At 43.2% G+C, this 22,060-nt stretch overlaps 1 protein-coding gene across 1 annotated transcript in view; it reads left to right on the top strand.

Annotated features, from left to right (window-relative positions):
* GPD2 (glycerol-3-phosphate dehydrogenase 2) overlaps positions 1-22,060 on the top strand; it is a 2,212,620-nt gene that overhangs the window by 1,004,407 nt on the left and 1,186,153 nt on the right. Inside the window, exon 7 of the mRNA XM_044073653.1 lies at positions 3,403-3,547. Coding sequence (XP_043929588.1) covers positions 3,403-3,547 — 145 coding nt within the window. The remainder of the gene's footprint in view (positions 1-3,402; positions 3,548-22,060) is intronic.

Genomic DNA, 22,060 nt, shown 5'->3' on the forward strand with positions numbered 1-22,060 from the left:
CACTACAACCAACTGGTCATTAGTACATGCCTTATCTGAACATTTTTGTGTGGACCACATCTTTTGGAGTTTGATTTCTTTTCTTGCTTTTGGACTCTGCTTTCTGAATCTTAGCCCTTTGGTCATTTAGCTTCTTCCATTCTGGTGATTTACTACTTTGGGATTCAACCCAGTTGGTCATCAGTTATGGAGGGTCTCTGACTTTAGATATAACAATTATAGTCTTGTGTTAGTTAAGTGCAATGGGATCTTCCTTACTAGCTTCACTATACTGATTAAGTGGTCCCCTTTGCTGGGATAATCCCTTTATACAGCCTGTGCATATCATTTGTTAGCAGTGTACGTGTCCGATTTTCCTTGTTTCTTAATTTGCAAGAAATGTGCTTGTGGTTGAGGGAGAGCTGATGAGCTTAAAGTTAGGTATGCTTATGGCGCTGGCTCATGACTTCACTGATTTGCTGGAACTGGGCATGTGCACAGTCAAGCACCTGAGCGTAGGAGCTTCTGATAAAAAGTGCAAAATTGTGACTGATGGAAAGGATAAATGCAGTCACTGAACCCCCCTCACTGGTCACAAGGGTCGATAGGTCAATGACTGGAAAGCATAAATGCAGCCAATGATATATTAGGGAGGGTACCCCATTAGATCAGCTTATACGGTATTGAAAGAATGCAGCTTAAGCCAGGAATTACAAGTTCTTTAGAAGTTTTGTTTCTGTTTTTGATTGGTTCATACTCCAGTGATTTGTCACTGTTTGTGCTGTGCCACTTTTAAACTGGTAAGACAGTGGTGTTTATCTCTTCTCTGCTGTTTTTATTTTTTAATTATCTTGCAAATGACCTATATAAATTTCTGCAAAATGGACAATGATTTTTTTTGAATGTGTGTATTAAAATTATTGCTGTGTCGATTGGCTTTGTGGCACAGAGGCTAAAGCTTTGATTGTGTCCCAGGCAAACTAGGGTTAACTGATGGTACTGATGCTGGAGGGGTTGACAAGGAAGGGGGAGAGTGAGCTGCCATTGCTAGTTCACCAGTTCTAGGGGTTGGTTGGCAGTCTGGCCCACTGCAGTGCCAACATCCACAAGAGAGAGAGTGAGATGTGTACAACATGCAGCATATAGGTTAGAGATGTGCATTCAACTCTACCAAGTCATGTCCCCATTGCAGCCTTCCCCTGTGAGTGTATGCAGAAACACACACACTCGCAGAGGAAGGCATAGTGCAACTTCACATATGGAAGAATGCATGCTAGCCATTGGGGGATGGGTTAAGGTAACAATGTGGAAATTCCTTAGTTACTTGGATTGCAGTCTTGACAAGACTGCCTGTTTCTCCTTTAACGGAGAAGGATTAGGCTTGTTTGTAGCAAAGCCATGTGCTTGGCAGGACTGGCAATAGGCTGAAAAGCACTGAAATCAGTAAAGTTTGTCACGAGATATTTCTAGTTGCTTGGATCAATCATTGGCATTACTCCCCCATTGGTACTTTATGGAAGGAAAGTGAATGCACACAGATCACTGCTTACTAATACTGCACATTAGCATGTACAGTACATTCCTCTTTAGGAAGAAGTGAACCTGAAACTTTTATAGAAATCACAAAAACTAGTTGAGCCATTCTGCTAAAATAGAGTGCACAAGTATTAAAGTGCAGTTTTTCCCAGTACAGATAATAACAAGTAAAAACCCTTTTATATTTGATGACCTTAGCAGCAGTGCTCTTCATATATGGCCAAGGAGACAAAGAAACAGTCTGGGCTGTAGCAGCAGTGCACGAGTTAGAGAATGACCCAGGGGAATGTGTTTTAATTAAGTTTGCACAAGTTAGAATGAATTGGGTGTCAGTGTCCAGTATAAATTAACTTTCTACTTCTTTTACCATCTACCTCTGTTGGTCAAACCATATGACTAAACATATTTCTCTGTGTGTTATTTTTTCAAACTGATGTTGATCTGGTGTTTATCGCCATCTCCATAGTAAAGGAATGTTGGTGTGCTATAACGTAATTAGGTGAATTCTGTACTATTCTTCCTATGTTATTGAGCAGTCACAAATATGAGCAGCTAAGCCAGTACACAGAAGAATGGCAGTGTTTCTTGTGGAAAGCAAAATCCTTTGGGAAAAGCAGTTAACCCAAGATTTGTAATGTATATGAAGAGAGTAAAGAACAGAGAAATGTACTTATTTCCAGTAAGAGCAGTTTACTTGGCCAAGTATAACCTGCTGAGAAGTACACGGTGGATGAAAAACATAGCTAACAGTGAAAGCTTTAATGTTCCCCCAAGACATAGGAACCCCAGAATTGGTTATATTAAGTAAGAGGTTAAGGGGGCACAGCTCTGTGCATCGTGTGTGTGTGTCTGTGTGTGTGTGTGTGTGTGTGTGTGTGTGTCTGTGTGTGTGTGTGTGTCTTTCAGTTTGTGTGTCTGGCTGGCTGGCTGTCTGTGTGTGTGTGTGTGGGGGGGGGGTTTCTCCCAGGATGAAAAAAAGATTCATTCATTTTACTGTTGGTAGTGCTTTTCTGGCAGTGTGTACATTTGTCTGTTACATTTAACCAGTTAAACCAGATCTATTTCTATTGGTATGAAAAATGAGAGGAAAGACATGTGAAGAGGAGGAGGGAGGGAGAATAGGAAATGCATGTAAACCATAATCTGTAGAAGAAAAAACAAATGAGGGCATTGCTCAGTGCCAAGAAAGTGATGCAGAATATCTAAGTGATTGACAGCATTTCTTTGTATGATCACTGAGGGTCATCAGACTTGGACAAGAATGTCCTACTGGACTGTAGAAATCTGTTAGGTTTGTTTTCTGCCCTCTGTGAACTCGCATAACTGTATGGCAGATATGCCAACAAAAGCTTTAAATTGACTTTTAGAAATAGCCTTTACTGTAGTAATATAGTTTTTATTAAAATATATTATTTGATATATTATAAAGCAAGGTCTGAAAATTAAGTAATCAAGAATATGTAAACATATTTTACCAGGCTTGGGGTAATAAAACAATGGATCATAAAAGTAAGTTATGCATTTATGACTTATGACATCATAAGCAGTATTTGTTGTGCAAATTAAATTAATTTTGATTTATTTCTTTTGTGGTTACAATATAATGAAAGTATTTTTACTTTTTTTTTCAGTCTTTTTTTTTTTTTGCAATGCAAATGCCTACTTTTCATTCTGGTATTGTGCCTCCATTTAATATTTTTTGCATAGAAAGAAATAGAATGGAGTATATTAGTCTTCATCTTTTTATTGATTCCATCTTAGTGAAGTCCTGCAGCTTGGCGTGATTTACTCCACACTGGATATGTTCATTGATAAATTAATAATCCGAGTGTGTCAGTGAGCAGAGAGACAAATAGGCTGCATGATTGATGCTGTTTTCTTTCTCAGGGCAGGAATTTGATGTCAAAGCCAAATGTGTTATCAATGCCACGGGACCTTTCACAGACTCGCTACGTAAAATGGATGATCAGGAAATCCAAAACATCTGTCAGCCCAGTGCTGGTGTACACATTGTGATGCCTGGCTATTACAGGTAACAAATATTAATGGCACAGAGCTTGCCAGTAATAAAACAAAGAGAATTTGTGATGAATAAATCCCGCATAATCTGTTTCATTGCAGACACCTTTTTCATAGGCGCACCTTGGTTGGAAGCATAATATTCTTCTTGTGAGATTTTCCTTGTTAAACAGAATCTGCAGGCATTAATTTTAGTGGGAGATTAAAGGGGTTGGTGTTACCAGGTTGCCCCACTAAAGTAACCCTTTCCCACCTATGAACAGAATTCTTATTGGTATTGTTTCAAGATGTGCACTATTTGGTTAGATCTCAGAATGTATGTTCTGAGAAATTACACACATGTTCTGAGAAATTATTTTCTTTTTTGATGTCTTATGTTGTATATTTTCATGGAGTGCATTGGTCAGTTTACTTAATGTTATTGATTGTGTCATTTTAATTTGATATTGCTTTCCTACACATGGAAACAACATTTATTTCACCTGTTCTTGACCCCACCATTTGATGACCTGTTGCTATTTTGTTGTTGCTGCCCCTGTAGCCATGGATGGTAGAGACGAGCATTTGTTTTGTTTTTTTTTCTGTAATTTTGATGCACACTTCAGAGCTGCTGATGGGAACTGCTTAACAATTTGCCAACTTGGCCTGTCTGCTTTCCATTATCATCACTGCATTATCCTTTTCATCTGTTTAATTTAAAATAAAACCGAATAAAAGACCTGTGGCAGTACTTTTTAATGTATGATGTATTGCAATCAAGCTGCCATACTTGATTCACTTTTTAATCAGGTAAACCTACTGGGTACAACATTGTCTTTCCACATGCAAACCTGTCTGGTTAAGAAACTTGCTCAGAGTCTTAAAGCAGGCAAATACAGAGTAAAGAGCTCACACCTGAGACTTCAGGAAGATTCTCATTAACAGTTCATACAGATTTTAAAAGAAAGAAAAGTTGTGTAAAATCTTACCATAACCTTAGATGTCCTTCTCTTCCATGTGGCAGTATTCTGTATGTATGGTTTTCTCCTCTTGCTACCTGAACATCCGGCCAGTATACAAAATATTTCAGTCACTGTCTGGTGAGTGGGACATCTGACGTGGCTACCATAGCTTGGGCCATAAAGGTGATGTTTGCACACACCAGACCTCAGAACTGAGCATCCCAGTCGGAACCCGCCCTTCTAAGAGTAACGCCAGTCATGTGCCATCCAAAAAAGGAATTGTATACCAGGAGGGGTAGGTGAGTCTGAAGGAATACTGCAATATGGAAGAGAGGGACATATATGGTTATGTTCAGATTTTATACAACTTTTCTCTGTCCTCCTAATCCCATGTTGCAGTATTTTGTACATATGAGTGAGTGCCAAAGCTCACGGTGAAGAAGGGGGGAGGTGGCCTAGTAGAATTCTCCAGGAATCCATGGAGGGATAGCCCTGGCAAATCAAGCTCTGGCCGTAGAGATGTGGTTTAACTTTTAATGGTTGGTGAAGGTATGCACAGAAGACCCAAGTGACTGCTTCAAGTATTGTGGAAGTGTCCAAACCCCTGAAGAAAGCCCCAGAGGAGGCCATTGCTCTGGTGGTGTGTGCTTTGATGGTACTTTTCAGGGATTTCCCATGGTGTTTGTAGCAAAAGGTAATGGCTTTGGAAATCCATGTTGAAATTGTTTGTTTAGATACTGCCTTCCCTAGGGCCCTGGGGTGGAAGGAGACAAACAGTTGATCAGGCTGTTTGGCGGACCTGGTCTTGTCGAGATAGAATCTTAGTTGCCTGTGCACATCCAGGGAATGAAGTACTCTCTCACTGCCTCCCTGTGGATTAGGGAAGAAGGTGGGTAAGTGAATGGCTTGATTTAAGGAAAGTTCATTAACCACCTTGATCATGAAAGAAAGCTTAGTTCTAAGAGTAACCCTGTCTTTGTGGAATACTAGGAAGCGAGGAATAGCCATGAGGGCTTGTAACTCCGATACTCTATTAGCTGATGTCAAGGACACTAGAAGAACAGTCTTCCATGTGCAATGTTGTAGGGAAGCTTTAGCAGCTGGCTCGAATGGGGGAAGTGTGAGCTTCTCTGAAACATAGTTCAGGTCCCATAGATGGGGACAGTGCTTCCTTGGTCTGAGATGAAGAACCCCTTTAAGGAACAGCTTTGCAGGACATCTGAAAGCTAAGGGGTGATCTAGATGAAGACATGTAGAAATGGCAGACAAATGGATTTTAATGGATGAGAATGCTAACCCTGTCTGCAATAGTTCACACAGGTAAGACAATACTAGAGGAGTCTTGCTTTGCAATGGGTCCAACTTCCTTTTGAGACACCATATGGAGAATCTCTTCCACTTAGATAAGATTTTCTGGTATTTGGTTTCCTGGTCTCCTGCAGGACAGTGAGCACATCCTCATTGTAAAGGTGTCTGAAAGGGATCAGAATCCTATCACCCACAGGGTGAGGTGAAGAGAATGCCATTGTGGGTGGATTTGGGATCCCTTGTTCTGTGTGAGAAGGTCCATTCTGGAGGGTAACTTGCAGTGATTCCCCTTGGATTGCTGTAATAGGAGGTGGAACCAGTGCTGTCTTGGCCAATAGGGAGTCACCAGCAAGATTTTTGGTCGTCCTGCTGAATTTTCAGCAGGACCTTTTGAACAAGGGGGAAGGGGAGGAATGCATAAAGAAACATCCCCTTCCAGGAAATTGAAAAGGCATCTGTCGCCATAGCCTGAGCTTCTGGTAGTCTGGTGCAGAAGGAAGGAAGTTGCCTGTTGATGGAGAAGGCAAACAGGTCTATTTGAGGTGTACCCCACTGGTGGACCAGGTCCAGGAAGACATCCCTGTGTAGCATCCATTCGTGTGCCTTCGTCATGTATCTGCTGAGGGAGTCCGCCTAAGAATTCTGTTGAGAAGGTATGTATACCACCTGTAAGGTCACTCCCTGGGAGGTGGCCATTTCCCACATCAGGAGAGATAGTCTGCAAAGCAAAAAATATTTGGTCCCCACTTGCTTGTTGAGATACCACAGCACTGTGGTATTGTCTGTAAAAAATTTTAGAGGTCTTGGATGGAGATTGGGTTGGAAGACCCGGAGGGCCAGTAGCATTGCCCTAATTTCTCGGATATTGATGTGCTGTTTCCTGCATGGCAGTGGCCACACTACCTGCACTTTCAGGTGCCCCAGAGGTGCACCCCAGCCTAAGTTTGAGGCATCGGTGTACATGGCCTATTTGGGTTGAGACGCTTGTAGGGGAAGAATCGAGTTGAGATTCACATAATTCAACCACCAAAGTATTTCCTGTTTGAGGCAGGGCAGGAGGAGAACCCTGAACTTGAGGGGGTTGGAGTGCTGCATCCAAACTGACCCGTGGTACCATTGTAGCTTCCTCATGTGGAGTCTTGCTAAAGGTAATATGGGGATAGTTGATGCCTTGTACCCCAGGAGCCTGAGGTACTGCCTTGTGGTCAATTCTGTGATGTGAGGGACCAAAAGCAGGTGCTGTGTCAAGCTTTCCACCTTTTGGAATGGAAGTTAGGCTTTCATTATGTCTGTATGGATCCTGCACCCCAAGAAAACTATGCCTTGTGTAGGCTCCAGTTGGGATTTTGGGAAATTGATCTGAAATCCCAGTAGGAGAGTAATGGCAACTTGAAATGCTGCAGGAAGGTCTGTTTGCAGTCTGCCTGAATGAGCGGGTTGTCCAAGTAAGGGAATATCTGGATTACTTTGGTCCGGCAGAAGGCAATAACTGAAGCCAGGCATTTGGTGAAAACTCTGGGTGCAGTGGAAAACCCAAAGGTCAAGGCAGGGAATTGAAAGTGAGAAGAGCCCATGGAGAACCTCAAGTATTTCCTGAAACTGGGCCCTATAGGGATGTGAAGGTAGGCATCCTTGATGTCTAAGATGGCCATGTACCCTTGAGGGAGTAGGAGTGGAAAGTGAGCTGGTAATGTTAACATCCTGAAGGCTGGTACCTGAAGAAAGAGGTTGAGAAGTGAGAGGTCCAGAATTGACCTCAGGGGACCATCTTTTCTTGCAACCAGAAAAATCCTGGAGTAGAAGCCTCTTCCTATTGCAGACAGTAGAACTGTTTGAATAGTGCCTTGATTCATTAGGTTGTCTAGCACTGGTTGTAAAAGGGGAAGTTCTTTTGGGGGCTGTGGGGATACCCTTTCTCTTTGGAAGAATGATCCAGGTCATGAAGTACCCATCTTCTATTTTAGAAAGGACCCATTTGTCTGAGGTGATGAGTCTCCACACTTAGAGACAGTGAAGGAGACGTAAGAGATGCAAGAGACGTAATGAGAGAGGGATGGAGGGAGGAGGTGGGGACTCCATGGTTGGCAGGTAGTCACACACTACCTGCCCTGTCTTGAAAGGGTGGCTCTGGTAGGCGTGGGTTGCTTCCTAGAGATTTTTCTAGGCCTAGTAAAGGAAGCAGGACGAGAGTGTTTTCTGATACATTGTGTTTTGGCAGGATAGTTCCTGTGGAATTTTGGAGTAGGGGAAACCAGTAGATGTTTGAAGTCCTGCATCCCTTTCACTATAAGGACTTGAATAAGTCAGCCACTTGTGCTCCAAACAGGGCTGTATTGTCCAAAGGAGCATCAACCAGCTTAGCTCTAAAATCATTTGGTAGGGGTTGGCAGCATAATCAGGAATGCCTTCTTAAGGCTGATGCTGATTACCTGGCTAGGGCCTCAGCAGTATCACAGCTGCTCTTGATCGGGTGTCTGGTAACCTGAGAAGTAAGGGCAACTAGGGAACACAGTTGAGCTTTGGCTGCAGAATCAGGGGAGTCAGACAATTCCTTGGAAATCTTCTACAAAAGGGATAAGGCATATTTAGCCATGTGTGTCTGCTAATTAGTTGCTCTGAAAGCCAGAGTTGCAGAAGTGTAGATTTTCTTACCCAAATGCTCCATGGTTTTGCTGTCCTTGTCAGATGAGAGCAGGGTGGTGGAAGGCAGCAGTTTAGAAGCCTTGTCAGTAGGAATAGAGATTGTGGCAGGGTCTGCAGCAGGATACTTAATAAGGAATTTTGCAGTCTCAGGAAATTTATAAAAAATCACAGGCCTACATGGTGTGGGGGCTGAGAGTCCAGTTTAGGGAGGAACAGCAGTAGGAGTTGGAGAATCTATCTGAATGAGGTCATATTACCTTTTTGTGCCTCTGTCATTTCAAATTATTCCCACTTAGTGTTGCTTCATTTTGGCAATAGTTTCCCCAAAGGTTAGATCCTCTGCTGGGGAGTCGGGCTCAACAGATTCTTCCTCTGGGGAACCATATCCCAGAGGAGAAGGCAGCTGGGAAGTATATGAAAGGGATTCTTCAGAAGAAGAATCAGAGTATGCCTCCTCTTCTCTCAGAGAGGAATCTGATGCCTGGGGCTCAGGATTAGAGGAGGAATTGTGGAAGTACCTGGAGAGAGGTAGGCCGTAAGGCCATGAAGTCATTAAACAGGCTTTGACTAAAAGCCTGCCAATCCAGAGTGCATTCAGTTTTAGGAGACATATGCTTTCTTTTTTCCTTCCGTTTTAGAGACTGCCTGATGGGCATCTGAACCATGGAAGGCCTAGAGTCGGATGCCTACAGGGAAGCGGAGGGATCTGACGGTCCTACTGAAATCGCAGGTTCACCCTCGGCATCGGAAACCGATGCTGGAAAAGCCTCTGTGGATGTGCCGTCCACACAGGATTTTGTGGCTTCCATACAAGTACAAGCTGTATCAGAAGAGACAGAGCCCAAGCCTTCAACCAGGCTGACAGCCACAGGCTGAGGGTCGGATGGAGGAGGTGCAGTGGCAGTTGTAGGCCTGACCGTCTTGGCCTTCTTTTTAGGCAGTTAGGTAGGCAAGTTGGTGGAACCCTCCATACCTAATGCTAATTGCTTCAGACATTGGTTTTCTAATTATAAGTTAAACGCGTGGAGTCTGCTGCAGAGAATTTTGGGCACAAATACCCGGCAGATGGTGCAGGCCTTGCAGTCGTGCAACCTACCTAAACAAAACAAGCACTGATTTGGGGTGTCCTTGTCAGGTATCTGACAGCTGCACTTACACTTGCCCTTTCTGGATGACATGAACAAGCATTGAATACAATAATAATGACTGAAAAGGTTCCCTGCCAGGGCACTTATCTGATTTCTGTAGAATTCAACGGTGGGGAAGGCAGGAACACCTGATGTTTGACTGGTGGCTAAGTTCTGAGGGCTGGTGTGTGCAGACGTCACTTTTATGTCCCGTGCTCTATTTAGCCATGTCAGATGTCCCACGCACCATACAGTGACTGAAATCTTTTGTATACTGGCCAGACGTTCGGGTAGCAAGAGGAGAAAACCCAACTGTACAGAATGCTGAATAGAAGGACATATGTGCTTTACTTTTCCAGATGGCTTTTTTTCACACTTTTATTGAATTATCATTTAAGGCATAGGCAAACATACATTTATATAAAAGAAAGCAAACCATATTAACATGTTCCCAGTAGCAAACATTATACATCACATAAATTCTTTTGTATAATTATCCTCAATTCAACATTAAATAAACTGATCAATTCTTGCATCCCTTAAACCACACTTCTCCTCCAAAATATTCTTCTTCATGTATTGTTAACACGATTTCCATTTTTTCTGTGTAATTTACCCCTACCGTTTTTTAAAGATCCTACTTTCAGGTCTTTTGTCTCTGTTAAAATATTCAATACTTTAAGTACAGGTAGTTTAGACTTTTATTTTCTAGTAATTGTTTTTTTTTTTAGCTTTTCTTTAGTCTCTTCCCGCATATCCTTAGCTGCCATAACAGAATCCTTTTTAATCCATACTCCTAAATACTTAATTTTTTCATGTCCTCATAAATATTGGGTATTGCTGAACTGATTCATGTGTAGGTATATACTTTACAGTTATAGCCTTTGTTTATCTTCATTAATTTCATATCGCCAAAACACTTGAAACTGTCTCATAATGTTCGCTAAAACTGTTATGTCTTTTTCCTCGTTATCAGGTACAAAATAATATCATCTGCAAACGAAGCCAACTTTTCTTGATTACCAAACCAATTATATTCTTGAATTTCTGAGTCTGTTATTTTCTTTGCCAGTGGCTCTAAATATAATAAATGGGAAAGAGGATATCCCTGTCTGGTTCCTCTGTTCAGACGCAACTTATCAGATTGGAACTCACACTTTATTTTTTTCCTCTGATCCCTCATATCACCTCCTAATTGGGTCTACTTTATTAACTTGAACGTTCAAAAGTTCGAATGCATAAAGATCGACACATATGCATCAAACTCTTAAACGTTCGAAAGTTAATAAAGAAAAAATTACACAGAAAAAAAAAAGATGTAAGCAGGGAGCCAAGCCCCCCTGCACCCCCCACACCCCACACTATTTAAATATACCAACTCTGAGATTGCATTACATTGAAGTAAATGGAAATCTCCACCTATGGAGATTTCTGTTGACAGTTTTCGACTGCTTGCACTTTCGATGCATATGGTTCGATCCATATGTATTCACGGTTTTACACTTTCGCGTAAATAAAGTAGACCCCTCCTAATTAACATTATTGAATCAGGGAATGCAAATGCTTCTATTGTTCTACTCGTAAAAATCAACAGTTTACATTGTCGAATGCTTTCTGTGCATTAAGGCCCACCAACAGCGTTATTTTCTTACATTGTTTCCCTCTGGATCATCATTGTTTACTAGCATTGTTAAATGTTTTCTTTCCTTTATAAACCACATTAATCCATATCTGTCAATTTGACAACACCTTTGCCATTCTTTTAGCTATTCTGGACATCATGGTTTAAAGTTGAGCTGGATTTATATGAAGCTGGGTCTGATAGGTCTTTACTGTATTTGGGATTACAGCCACCACAGCATTTTTCCATGATGTTAGTGCTTGCCCACATTTTAAAATACTGTTGAACAAAACCTTCCAGGTCTTTCACTTTCTTCATTCCTACCTTTCAAATTTCTACAGGAATACCATCTATTCCTGGAGATTTTCATGCAGACTGATTATACATCACTATTTTTTATCTCATCTCCTCCTATCTTAACTAGTAATTGTCGATCCTCATCTACCTCAAATCTTGGCATACTTAAGTCTTCATAAATATTTTCATTTTTGACATATTCTGAAATATCTCTAATACCTCTACTGAATCTGTGGTTATTTTTCTTGTTATAGGCTCCCTAAGCTTGGCATCAACCCTTTCTTCTTTATTTTGGTACAGTTGTTGTGCTAAAAGTGTTTATGCTCTGGTGCTGTCAAAAGAGTTAATTAACAGCCGTCTTTCTAAACTCATGCATATTATCCAGATACTCCCTTATTTTCTGTTTAGCTCTCTGCTGCTGCACCTCTTGTTCTGAGATTTCCCCTTTTCCTGCAATACTTTAACATTTATCAGCCCCTCTAAATAAATCTGGCTACTTCTTAACCATATCTTGTTTTCTTTTATTTCTACCCTTTTTCTAAACTTTACTTTCATTTTTATCCCACTCACTAGCTATAACTTCTGAAGAAATATCTATCTTCCCTAATAACTGTCAAATAATTTGTGCTACCCTTTCCTTGAACTCCTCTCTTTTTTACAGGTAGGTGGGGAAGCACCCATGTCTCATTTTTACATCATTACCCTGCATTTTTATCTTGGTTGTTATTGGCATATGATCTGAAATAGTTATTGGGTGTGTGCCGATGCTTTCAATTGAATAAACATATTCCTGTGAAGTATAATTTCTCTGTAATCTAGCCCAGTTATTGTACCCTGGGGAATAATATGTAAATTCTCTCCAAGTTCCTACTTAATGAATTCAAGTCTTCCATTCCAAATATTTTCATACATTTCTTCAGAAGTCAACCCTCTTTTGCCATATTTTCCCTTCTAGGTCCCCAGATACATCTTCAATGTTGAAAATGAAGTTCCAAGCCCCACCTATAAGTAATATTCCCTGTTGAAAGCAGAGTATTTCTTCCATGATTTTCTTAAGCTCCATAATAGCAGTATTAGGAGGAATATAAATACATCAATATAATCCTCCTCCTTTGCCAGTGGCCCCTTACTACTACATATCTACCATTATTATCTTTTCCCCTCATTTATCGCCATTGGAGCTCCTGTAGCAATTAGTACACATACTCTCCTTTTCCTTTTTCCCAAACATTCTGCTGATTACCCACCCAGAAATCCTTTCTTTATCAAATTCATGTGCTCATTTCTTTCCACATGTGTCTACTGTAGCATTGTTATTTGCACTGTGCATTTCTTAGTATAGTATAGTGCTTTTACCTTTTTTTAACAAAAGAAGAACCACTGGCCACAGCGACTGAATTCCAAGCTTTTATTGTCATCCAACAACAGTCTTTGCCAACAGGTTTAGCGCTTTCATCCAGACACTGTTAGGACTTCTCAGAACAACATAATGCTAAAATCCCAGCCATTAAATACCCACGCCTTTCCACTTAATCTTAATTACACATAAATTAGTGACATCACAAAACCGTTTAAAGACACAATAACAATACAATGCAAAATTACAATACAAAATTATGTGCATTAAAATGTGTACCACAAGCCCTTTAAAATAACTTGGGTATCTACCCTAAAATGTATTTCAATTTCAACAAAGCAGAAATCCTCACATTATCATTTATTCCTGGGAAATTGGTTGCATCCAGATGCAATTGCCACTTGAATTCACAAATGTCAAGATGCACGTCTAAAACCCTGCCTTGCACATCATTAACCAATTGTTACAAAACAAAAAAACTAAAAACATGTTCCTGATGTGCAGTAATATGTCTAGCCCAAGGCATTAGTAAGCTTCTCTTTTCTAATATCTAATAAATGCTCATACACCCTATCTTTGAAATGCCTACTAGTCTTTCCTACATAGAATACCAGGCATTGCTCACATTTAGCCATATAGACCACATTGTGACTTAAACAATTAAAATCTATCCTTCCCAAAGACAAATTTCGGGGCTCTTCCCAATTTGTGTTCAACATCCCTATCCAACTGCAACAGCCCCCAGTTTTTTTGAATAACCTGGGTAACCCATTCCACATCCTGATTAAATGTAATAATGAACATCAAACTACTTTCCATCTCCTTTCCATCATTATTCAGTCTCCTATACCTTTGTACATTCCTATTCATTATTGTTGCTGCAGTTCCTGTTAAAATTGGTCTATAAAACCTTCATTCCTTTTCCTTATAATTTCTTCTTTAACCAAAGTACACAAGGGTTCAGTATAACTTTTCTTCATGAATAAACCTATTATATAGTCGGTTTCACCAAGTAATTCCAACTCATCACTAACCATCCTGGCTGCCCTTACCAACTGCCCTTTTACTATAGACATTTTTGGGTGGTAAGGGTGCCAGCTATGGTATTCCAAATAAGAATTTAAGAAGGTAGCTTTTCTATGTATCCCTGACACCAAACACTTATTCCTTCTGTCAATCCTTAACTTCACATCTAAGTAGGATATCATCTCAGGGCTATATTCATAGGTGAACTTAAAAAATTCCACCGTCTGGTTGATGTATGCAAGAAATTTTCCCAACACATCCTTTGGCCCTTCCCAAACGATAAAAATATCGTCCAGGAATCTTGTATAATGCTTAATGTGGGCCATAAATATACTAGGGAATATATATTCCTGTTCCCAGTATGACATAACATAGTTGGCATATATGGGGGCGTAGATACCAAAGTTATTTTAAAGGGCTATGGTACACATTTTAATGCACATAATTTTGTATTGTATTGTTACTGTGTCTTTAAATGATGTAATTGTGATGTTACTAATTTATGTGTAATTAAAATTTTCAAGTCCCCTGTATAAAAACCCACTTTGGCGCGTTTTTTTTGCTTGTTCCTACTCAGCAAAAGCTCCTCGTGGTCCTGCAGAGTGGTGCTAGCAGCAGAGAGGCGAAAAAGAGCGACTGCTAAACTGATTTAAGTATAATTTATTGCTACTACCTTTGCGACCATCCTTTCTTGCCGAAAAGCGAGTTATATCTGCTGTTTTACCTGTTTAAGCTTGTTTTACTGTTATTTTTTAAATTACACTTTAAAGTTTGTCTTTTGTTGTATTTTACCTGTTGAGGCTGCTCACTCAAGTGTGCTAGCCTGTGTTAAGCTATTACTGTGAATTTTCTGCTGTTTGTTTCTTAAAAAACAAAAAAGAAATATCCTTGATGTAATGGGATCCTATCTCGCCTACATTCATAACAGATGGGTTCGGAGCCGATCCATCGGCTCCGACTCGGCAACTAATACACTAGCACGAAGTCTCTCATTGGCTGGGCTACTCCCTATCCCAGGATGCACTACACCTGCTTCCCCAGATCTCGTTTGCCGCTTTACAAGCTGGACGTGGTCTCGACTTGGCTGGAGCTAAGTGGTTCTTTTTTTACCTTTACTGGTCTTTGACCTTGGGGTTTTTCTCTATATATTAACCAAACAGCTGTTTTAACAGCTATTCTTTGTAAATTTATATATCTTGTGTTGTGTTTGAGTGATTTCTAGTACTTTATTGTTTTCAGTCGGGCAAGGCCCGTTTAAGTTAGAGGGCCTTTGCCCTACCTTTGAGTGCTGTTAAGTGCCTTTTAAGTTTTGGTTAGTTGTTTTTCGGGCCAAGCCCGTTTAAATTAGAGGGCTTTGGGCTGCTGAACTTGTTTTGTCTGTGTCAGTTCACTGTGTTCTTTTTGAGGTAATTTTTCCTCAGTACTCGTGCCATTGTGTCTCGCGCTCTTCAGTTGGCGCATTTTTTTTTTGTGATAGTCTTATTGCTTGTTGAGGGCCTGTATTATGTCAAAGGAGCAGAAGTCAGGCTTTAAAAAATGCACTCGGTGCAGTTACAAAATGTCCATCACAGACAGCCATTCAGTTTGCGTTTATTGTTTGGGGCCGAAACATCTGCAGGAGACATGTAGTGTCTGTCATGCTTTCTCCTCTAGGGTTCTTCAAGAACGCAAGAACAAGCTGATTTTGAAAGGGCTTATTAAACCCTCCTTTGAGGAAGCCTTAGATCCTCCTGTTGCTTCCAAAAAGAAAAGATCGTCGGCTCCGACAAGTCCGTCGGAACCGTCTACTAAAAAGCAAAAATTGACTTCTTCCTCGGCTCCACTGACTTCGGGGCCGAGGGTCGAAGGGTCTGCCTCGATACCTCTTGCCTCGGCTCCATTAGTTTCGGAGCCGCAGGTTGGAGTATCGAGAGGTGAATCACCTCCATCGGTTCCAATGGCTTCGGAGCCGGTGGAGGTGTGCAGCTCAGACTCTTCCCCCTCGGCTCCGAAGAAAGCTCCTTCGGCGCCGATGGTGGTCCATGCTGTGGTGGGCCGGCGCCGATAGCGTTGGAGCCGTTTCGGAGCCGGTCCCCTTCTCTCTCGGAGCCGAGAGGAAAGTCTTCTAGATTGTCTACCTCCTCTAAATCATCGAGACTCTCTGATTCGGACCTGGATAGGGTGATACAGAGGCTATTCCAGTCTCAAGTTTTTACTAAATTGGTCTCGGCTCCAGCACAGTTAGCTTCGGAGCCGATCCCCTCACACATTGATTCCTCCTCCAACCTCCTCGGAGCCGTTGGAGTCGGTGGTGGTGGAGCAAAGCGAGCCATACGGTCGGAGCAGAGACCCCTTCGAGGTCTCTCTGTTCCGACTGTGCTTCCTACCCTGTCCTCCGGTTCAGGGTTTGGTACTGCGACTTCTTCAGCCGGGCCCGAGGGGAACACTTTGGGATTGGGTGCTTCGGTGCCTAGTCTTCCCCTCAGAGCATCGGCTGCTGGAATTCCCAGTGCCATCGTGGCCTCTAGACCAGTGACCTCCTTGGATTCTGGAGGTCCGGCCTTTGAGGCCATGAGGAGCGCGCTGGCCATGCCTTTGCCGGTTCAGCAGGATTCTACCTCACCGTCCCTAGATTTGGAGACTGGTGCCTCTGTTGTGTTGCAGTTCCCCGGCAGCGGGGCCCCAGGGCCTGAGGATACCCCCATCGGGGGTTCCCTTCTTCCGGGAGGTCCGTCCGAAACTGCTTCGGATGAACCCCCAAGGAAGAAATTGTGTAAGAGGAAGCACGTAGACTCCCAAGATGAGTCTGTTACATCAGATACTGACCTCGATGACGCAGAAGGGTCCCCCAAATCATCTTCGGATGATATCTCCTTCTCAGATATCTTGGAGATTCTGAGACAGAGAGGTGACTGGCAAGCCAAAACCCCTTCAGCTGAGGAGTCAGTCTTCCTCAAGGCCTTTGGGGCCCAGCCTTCCGCCTCCTGGGTGTCTCCACCCTTCGATGAACTCCTGGATTTGGTTTCTCGAAGGGCGTGGGAACACCCTGATTCTGTGGAACTGGTGCCTGCGAGACCCAATAAGTTTCTGTCAGCCCCCCCCCCAGAATGAATTTTTGACAAAGGGTGTGCCTGTAGATGCTTTGGTGGTGGCTTCTGCCACACAGCAGGACGTGGCAGAGGCTTCAACGTCTGTTCATCCTCCTAACAAGGATTCCAGGAGCATGGATAGGTACGGGAAGCATACCCTGTCTTCAGCGGCCTTTACCTTACGGTCGCTGAATTATTTGTCATTTCACTAGGCTCCAAAGGGATCTCCTTAAAGAGCTAAATGACTCCCTTGTTGGTAATCTACCTGAGGCGCTGGCCCCGACTGTTGGCGCCCAGATGACTACCCTGTTATCCATTGTTAACTCGTCCATGAGGCTCATTTCCTATGCGGCCGAAGGGGAGAGTAGAGCAGCAGGAACAGGCGTTGCCCTCAGGAGACACGCCTGGTTACGCTTGTGTTCATTTGCGGAGGCCTTCAAGTCTTCCTTCACGACGCCTTTGATGGGTCATCTTTGTTTGGACCCAAGGTGAAGGACACACTAACTCGGTGCGAGCAGGAGGGCAAGACTTTGACTGCCGTTGGGGCCCGATTTTCCGCTCCTTCTAGGCCTTACCCCAAGGCTCAGAGAGGAGGGAAAATGTGGTTTAGAAAATCTCAGAAGTCTTTCCCTACTCCACCCAGTGATTCCCCCTCCAGAGGCAGGGGGATTGGAAGACGCCGCCCCAGAGGTGGCAGAGGCCCCCGTAACTCTGGAGACAGCGATTCCTTTCGTGGTTCTTCATACAACCAGCGTCCCTGAGTTGTTGCCCGACTGTACAACTCCGGAGCCAGTCAGGGGTCGCTTTTGGCGCACCCACAAGCTTGGGAATCCATAACAAGCGATCAGTGGGTGCTTCAGCATTACCGGAGGATACATCATCCCCTTCAACAAACCCCCCCTTTCTTTAAGGGAAATCCCGGACGTACCACCCAGTCAGCGGGATCAGGCAGCATTAGAGGTTTCAAAGCTGCTAGAAAAAGGAGCCATCCAGCCTGTCCCCATCGACCAGATCGGATCAGGAACTTACTCAAGATTATTTTTGGTACCAAAAAAGACAGGGGACTTCAGGCCCATTTTGGACCTCAGTTCATGGAATCGTTTTGTAAAAAAGTCCAAATTCCGAATGGTCACTCTTCAATCTATTCTTCCTTTGCTGGAGAAAGATGCATGGATGTGCTCCATAGATCTCCAGGACGCTTACTATCACATTCCGATAGCTCAAGAGTCCAGGAGACACTTACGCTTCCGCCTCGGAGTCAGTCATTTCCAATTCCGAGCACTGCCCTTTGGTCTCACCACAGCCCCCAGGGTGTTCACCAAGTGTCTGGCAGTGGTAACTGCTCACCTGAGAAGTCTGGGATTCCAAGTGTTTCCATATCTAGACGACTGGCTCCTTACTGCCACCTCCGAGCATCTACTATTCCAGGCGCTCAACGCCACGTTCACCGTGGGCCTTTTCTTGGGGATTACGTTCAATTTGCAAAAATCTGTACTACAGCCATCTCAGCGTATTACTTTTATAGGCGCAGACTTAGACACAAAAAGAATGCGCACCTTTTTACCGGCAGCAAGAATTCAGGTCCTACAAAATCAAGTCAAATCCTGTCTTCCCCTACTAAGAGCCCCAGCCCATCGGATTCTACAACTGTTGGGCTTGATGGCGTCAACCATACTTTTAGTTCCCTTGGCCAGACTTCACATGCGAATTTTACAATGGCTACTGTCGGTTCAATGGTCTTACCAGGAACTTCCCTTGAACCATTTAGTCATGATCACGGAGAGTTGCCGTCGAGATCTGCGTTGGTGGCTTCTCCAATCCAATCTCGACCAGGGGCGACCCTTTATACCTCAACGTCCCATTGCCACTGTGACTACGGACGCCTCCCAGGTAGGGTGGGGGGGTCATTACCTGGACAGGTCGGTCCAAGGCACATGGCAGATCCAGGAAACGCATTTGCATATCAATGTCCTGGAGATGAGAGCGGTACTCTTGGTACTTCAAGCTCTCCATCACGCTCTCCCGCAAGGTCCGATTGCTATCCTATCCGACAACATGTCGGTGGTTTGGTATATAAACAAGCAAGGTGGAACCAGGTCTTACCCACTGTGCAGAGAAGCCATGAGACTTTGGCACTGGGCGGTAGCTACCAACCGCTTTCTAATGGCAACGCACATACCGGGGAAATCCAATGTGATTGCGGACAGATTAAGCAGGACCATTCTTTTACCCCACGAGTGGTCCCTTAACCAGAGAGTAACTGCGAAAATCTTCGCCAAATGGGGCTTCCCTTGCTGCGATCTGTTTGCCAGCCCTCACAATGCGAAATGCAGAGAGTTCTTCACGCTGTTCCCTTCTCAGGGACAGATTCCCAGGGACGCTCTGACCCACATTTGGCCCCCCGGTCTTCTCTACGCCTTCCCCCCATTTCCCCTCCTACCGAGGGTGATACAGAAGGCCATTTACCTGGAGAGCGAGATGATTTTGATTGCCCCGCACTGGCCTCGTCAAGTTTGGTTCCCTTTCCTACAGAGGCATGCGATAGAAGGTCCATGGTTTCTGGACCTGGTGCCAGACCTGTTGACTCATCAGTCAGGACGGCTTCACCCGTCTCTCAGGTCCTTGAAGTTGGCAGCATAGTTACTCCACTTCCATCCTTAGTCCGAGACAATTCTCTTTCTCCGGACGTGGTCCACATATTGTCTTCTTCTCATAAACCTTCCACTATCAAACTTTATTCCACCAAATGGAAAAGGTTTGCCTTCTGGGCTCAGGAACGGGGTATAGACCCTCTTACTGCACCAGTATCGGAGGTTTTGAATTTTCTGGCCTCCCTTTTTCAGTTGGGCTCTTCAGTTTCTACCATTAAGGTTCAGCTAGCGGCTATCTCTAATTTTCATGCCTCATTTGAACCTTCATTGATGTCTCACAAACTTTGTAAGGCTTTCCTTAAAGGGGCATGGCTCCTTAGGCCTCCATTATCTCACGCTGTCCCCCCTTGGGACTTGAATATGGTTCTTGCTGCCCAAACTGCCCGTCCTTTCGAACCAGCTGCTACCTGTGATTTAAAATTTCTGTCTTGGAAAACGGCCTTTTTAGTGGCCATAACTTCCGCCAGGCGAGTTTCAGAACTTCAAGCTCTTTGTTCTGATCCTCCCTATTTGATTTTTCACAAGCATAGAGTTTCCTTGAAATTAAACCCTTCCTTTATACCAAAGGTAGCCTCCTCTTTCTGTATTCAACAAACTATAGAGCTCCCTGTGTTTTTCCCAGAATTCTCTAATAACGCAGAATATACCTTGCATCAATTGGACGTCCATAGACAACTGCGTTTTTACTTGAATAGAACCGCTCACCGCTGGAAATCACATCAATTGTTTGTTTCCTTTGCAATGAACAAATTGGGTCAACCAGTAGCAAAAACCTCCATAGCTAAATGGATTAAAGATTGTATCATTTTTATTTATTCACAGGCTAACAAAGAGCTTCCCTTTCCAGTCAAGGCTCATTCTACCAGGGCAATGGCTACTTCTGTAGCTTTTCACTCCAAATTATCAATAGATGATATTTGTGCTGCGGCAACCTGGACTTCTCCGCACACTTTCATTTCTCATTACAAATTGGATGTGGTTTCTCAAGGCAGGGCTTCCTTTGGTTCCACAGTTCTCAGGAGTGTTTTCCAATGAGCCACCCGGGATTTAGGTGCTAGGGACGCTGTCCCATCTGTTATGAATGTAGGCGAGATAGGATCCCATTACATCTTTTAGTTATGTACTTACCATAACTTCGGATGTATGGGATCCATCTCGCCTACATTCATAAGTACCCACCCTCAGGAGCTGTAGTCCCATTTTGGTGATCTTTCTTGAAGAACTTTAGTTGGTTATAGTGACTACTAGTTTTTCTGTGTTTGCATGGATGTATGAAAGCGAACAAACAAGATCTGGGGAAGCAGGTGTAGTGCATCCTGGGATAGGGAGTAGCCCAGCCAATGAGAGACTTCGTGCTAGTGTATTAGTTGCCGAGTCGGAGCCGATGGATCGGCTCCGAACCCATCTGTTATGAATGTAGGCGAGATGGATCCCATACATCCGAAGTTATGGTAAGTACATAACTAAAAGTTTCCCACCTTTCCTGACCTAGAATAGTCTGTAATACAGGCATTGCTGTATTCTGGACTTTAGTATAGTTCCTGTGTTGCCCATTTCCTTACTTACTTGAATAGAAGGAAGCTTCTTTGTTCACAAGTGGGAGTGGGGAGCTTTGAGCAACCTATCTGTCCCTGGAAGGAGTGATCTCGGCACAGAATCTGGTAGTTTATTGGCCGTTTTGCGCTAATTTCTTGCTCTTTCAAGTCCCCTATATAAAAACCCACTTTGGCGCGTTTTTTTTTGCTTGTTCCTACTCAGCAAAAGCTCCTCGTGGTCCTGCAGAGTGGTGCTAGCAGCAGAGAGGCGAAAAAGAGCAACTGCTAAACTGATTTAAGTACAATTTATTGCTACTACCTTTGCGACCGTCCTTTCTCACCGAAAAGCGAGTTATATCTGCTGTTTTACCTCTTTAAGCTTGTTTTACTGTTATTTTTTTAAATTGCACTTTAAAGTTTGTCTTTTGTTGTATTTTATCTGTTAAGGCTTCTCACTCAAGTGCGCTAGCCTGTGTTAAGCTATTACTGTGAATTTTCTGCTGTTTGTTTCTTAAAAAACAAAAAAAAATATCCTTGTTTCCTGCCTTTCCTGACCTAGAATAGTCCCTAATACAGGCATTGCTGTATTCTGGACTTTAGTATAGTTCCTGTGTTGCCCATTTCCTTTCTTGGATAGAAGGAAGCTTCTTTGTTCACCAGTGGAAGTGGGGAGCTTTGAGCAGCCTATCTGTCCCTGGAGGAGTGATCTCAGCACAGAATCTGGTAGTTTATTGGCCATTTTGGGCTAATTTCTAGCTCTTTCAAGTCCCCTGTATAAAAACCCACTTCAGCGCGGCTTTGCTCGATTGTGTGCATAGCGCAGCATTGGGCAGTGCCGCTTAATCGGGTTTAAACCATTCCTGGCTCAATAAAGTCTACTCTTCACTTTTTCCCTTAGAGCTGCTCTATCTCTCAAGCTAAACATCCTATTCTCAATCTAAGGCCTGCACTT

The sequence above is a fragment of the Protopterus annectens genome, chromosome 6.part0 (assembly GCF_019279795.1).
Source record: "Protopterus annectens isolate FY-2018-M chromosome 6.part0, PAN1.0, whole genome shotgun sequence".
NCBI classification, from domain to species: domain Eukaryota; kingdom Metazoa; phylum Chordata; order Ceratodontiformes; family Protopteridae; genus Protopterus; species Protopterus annectens.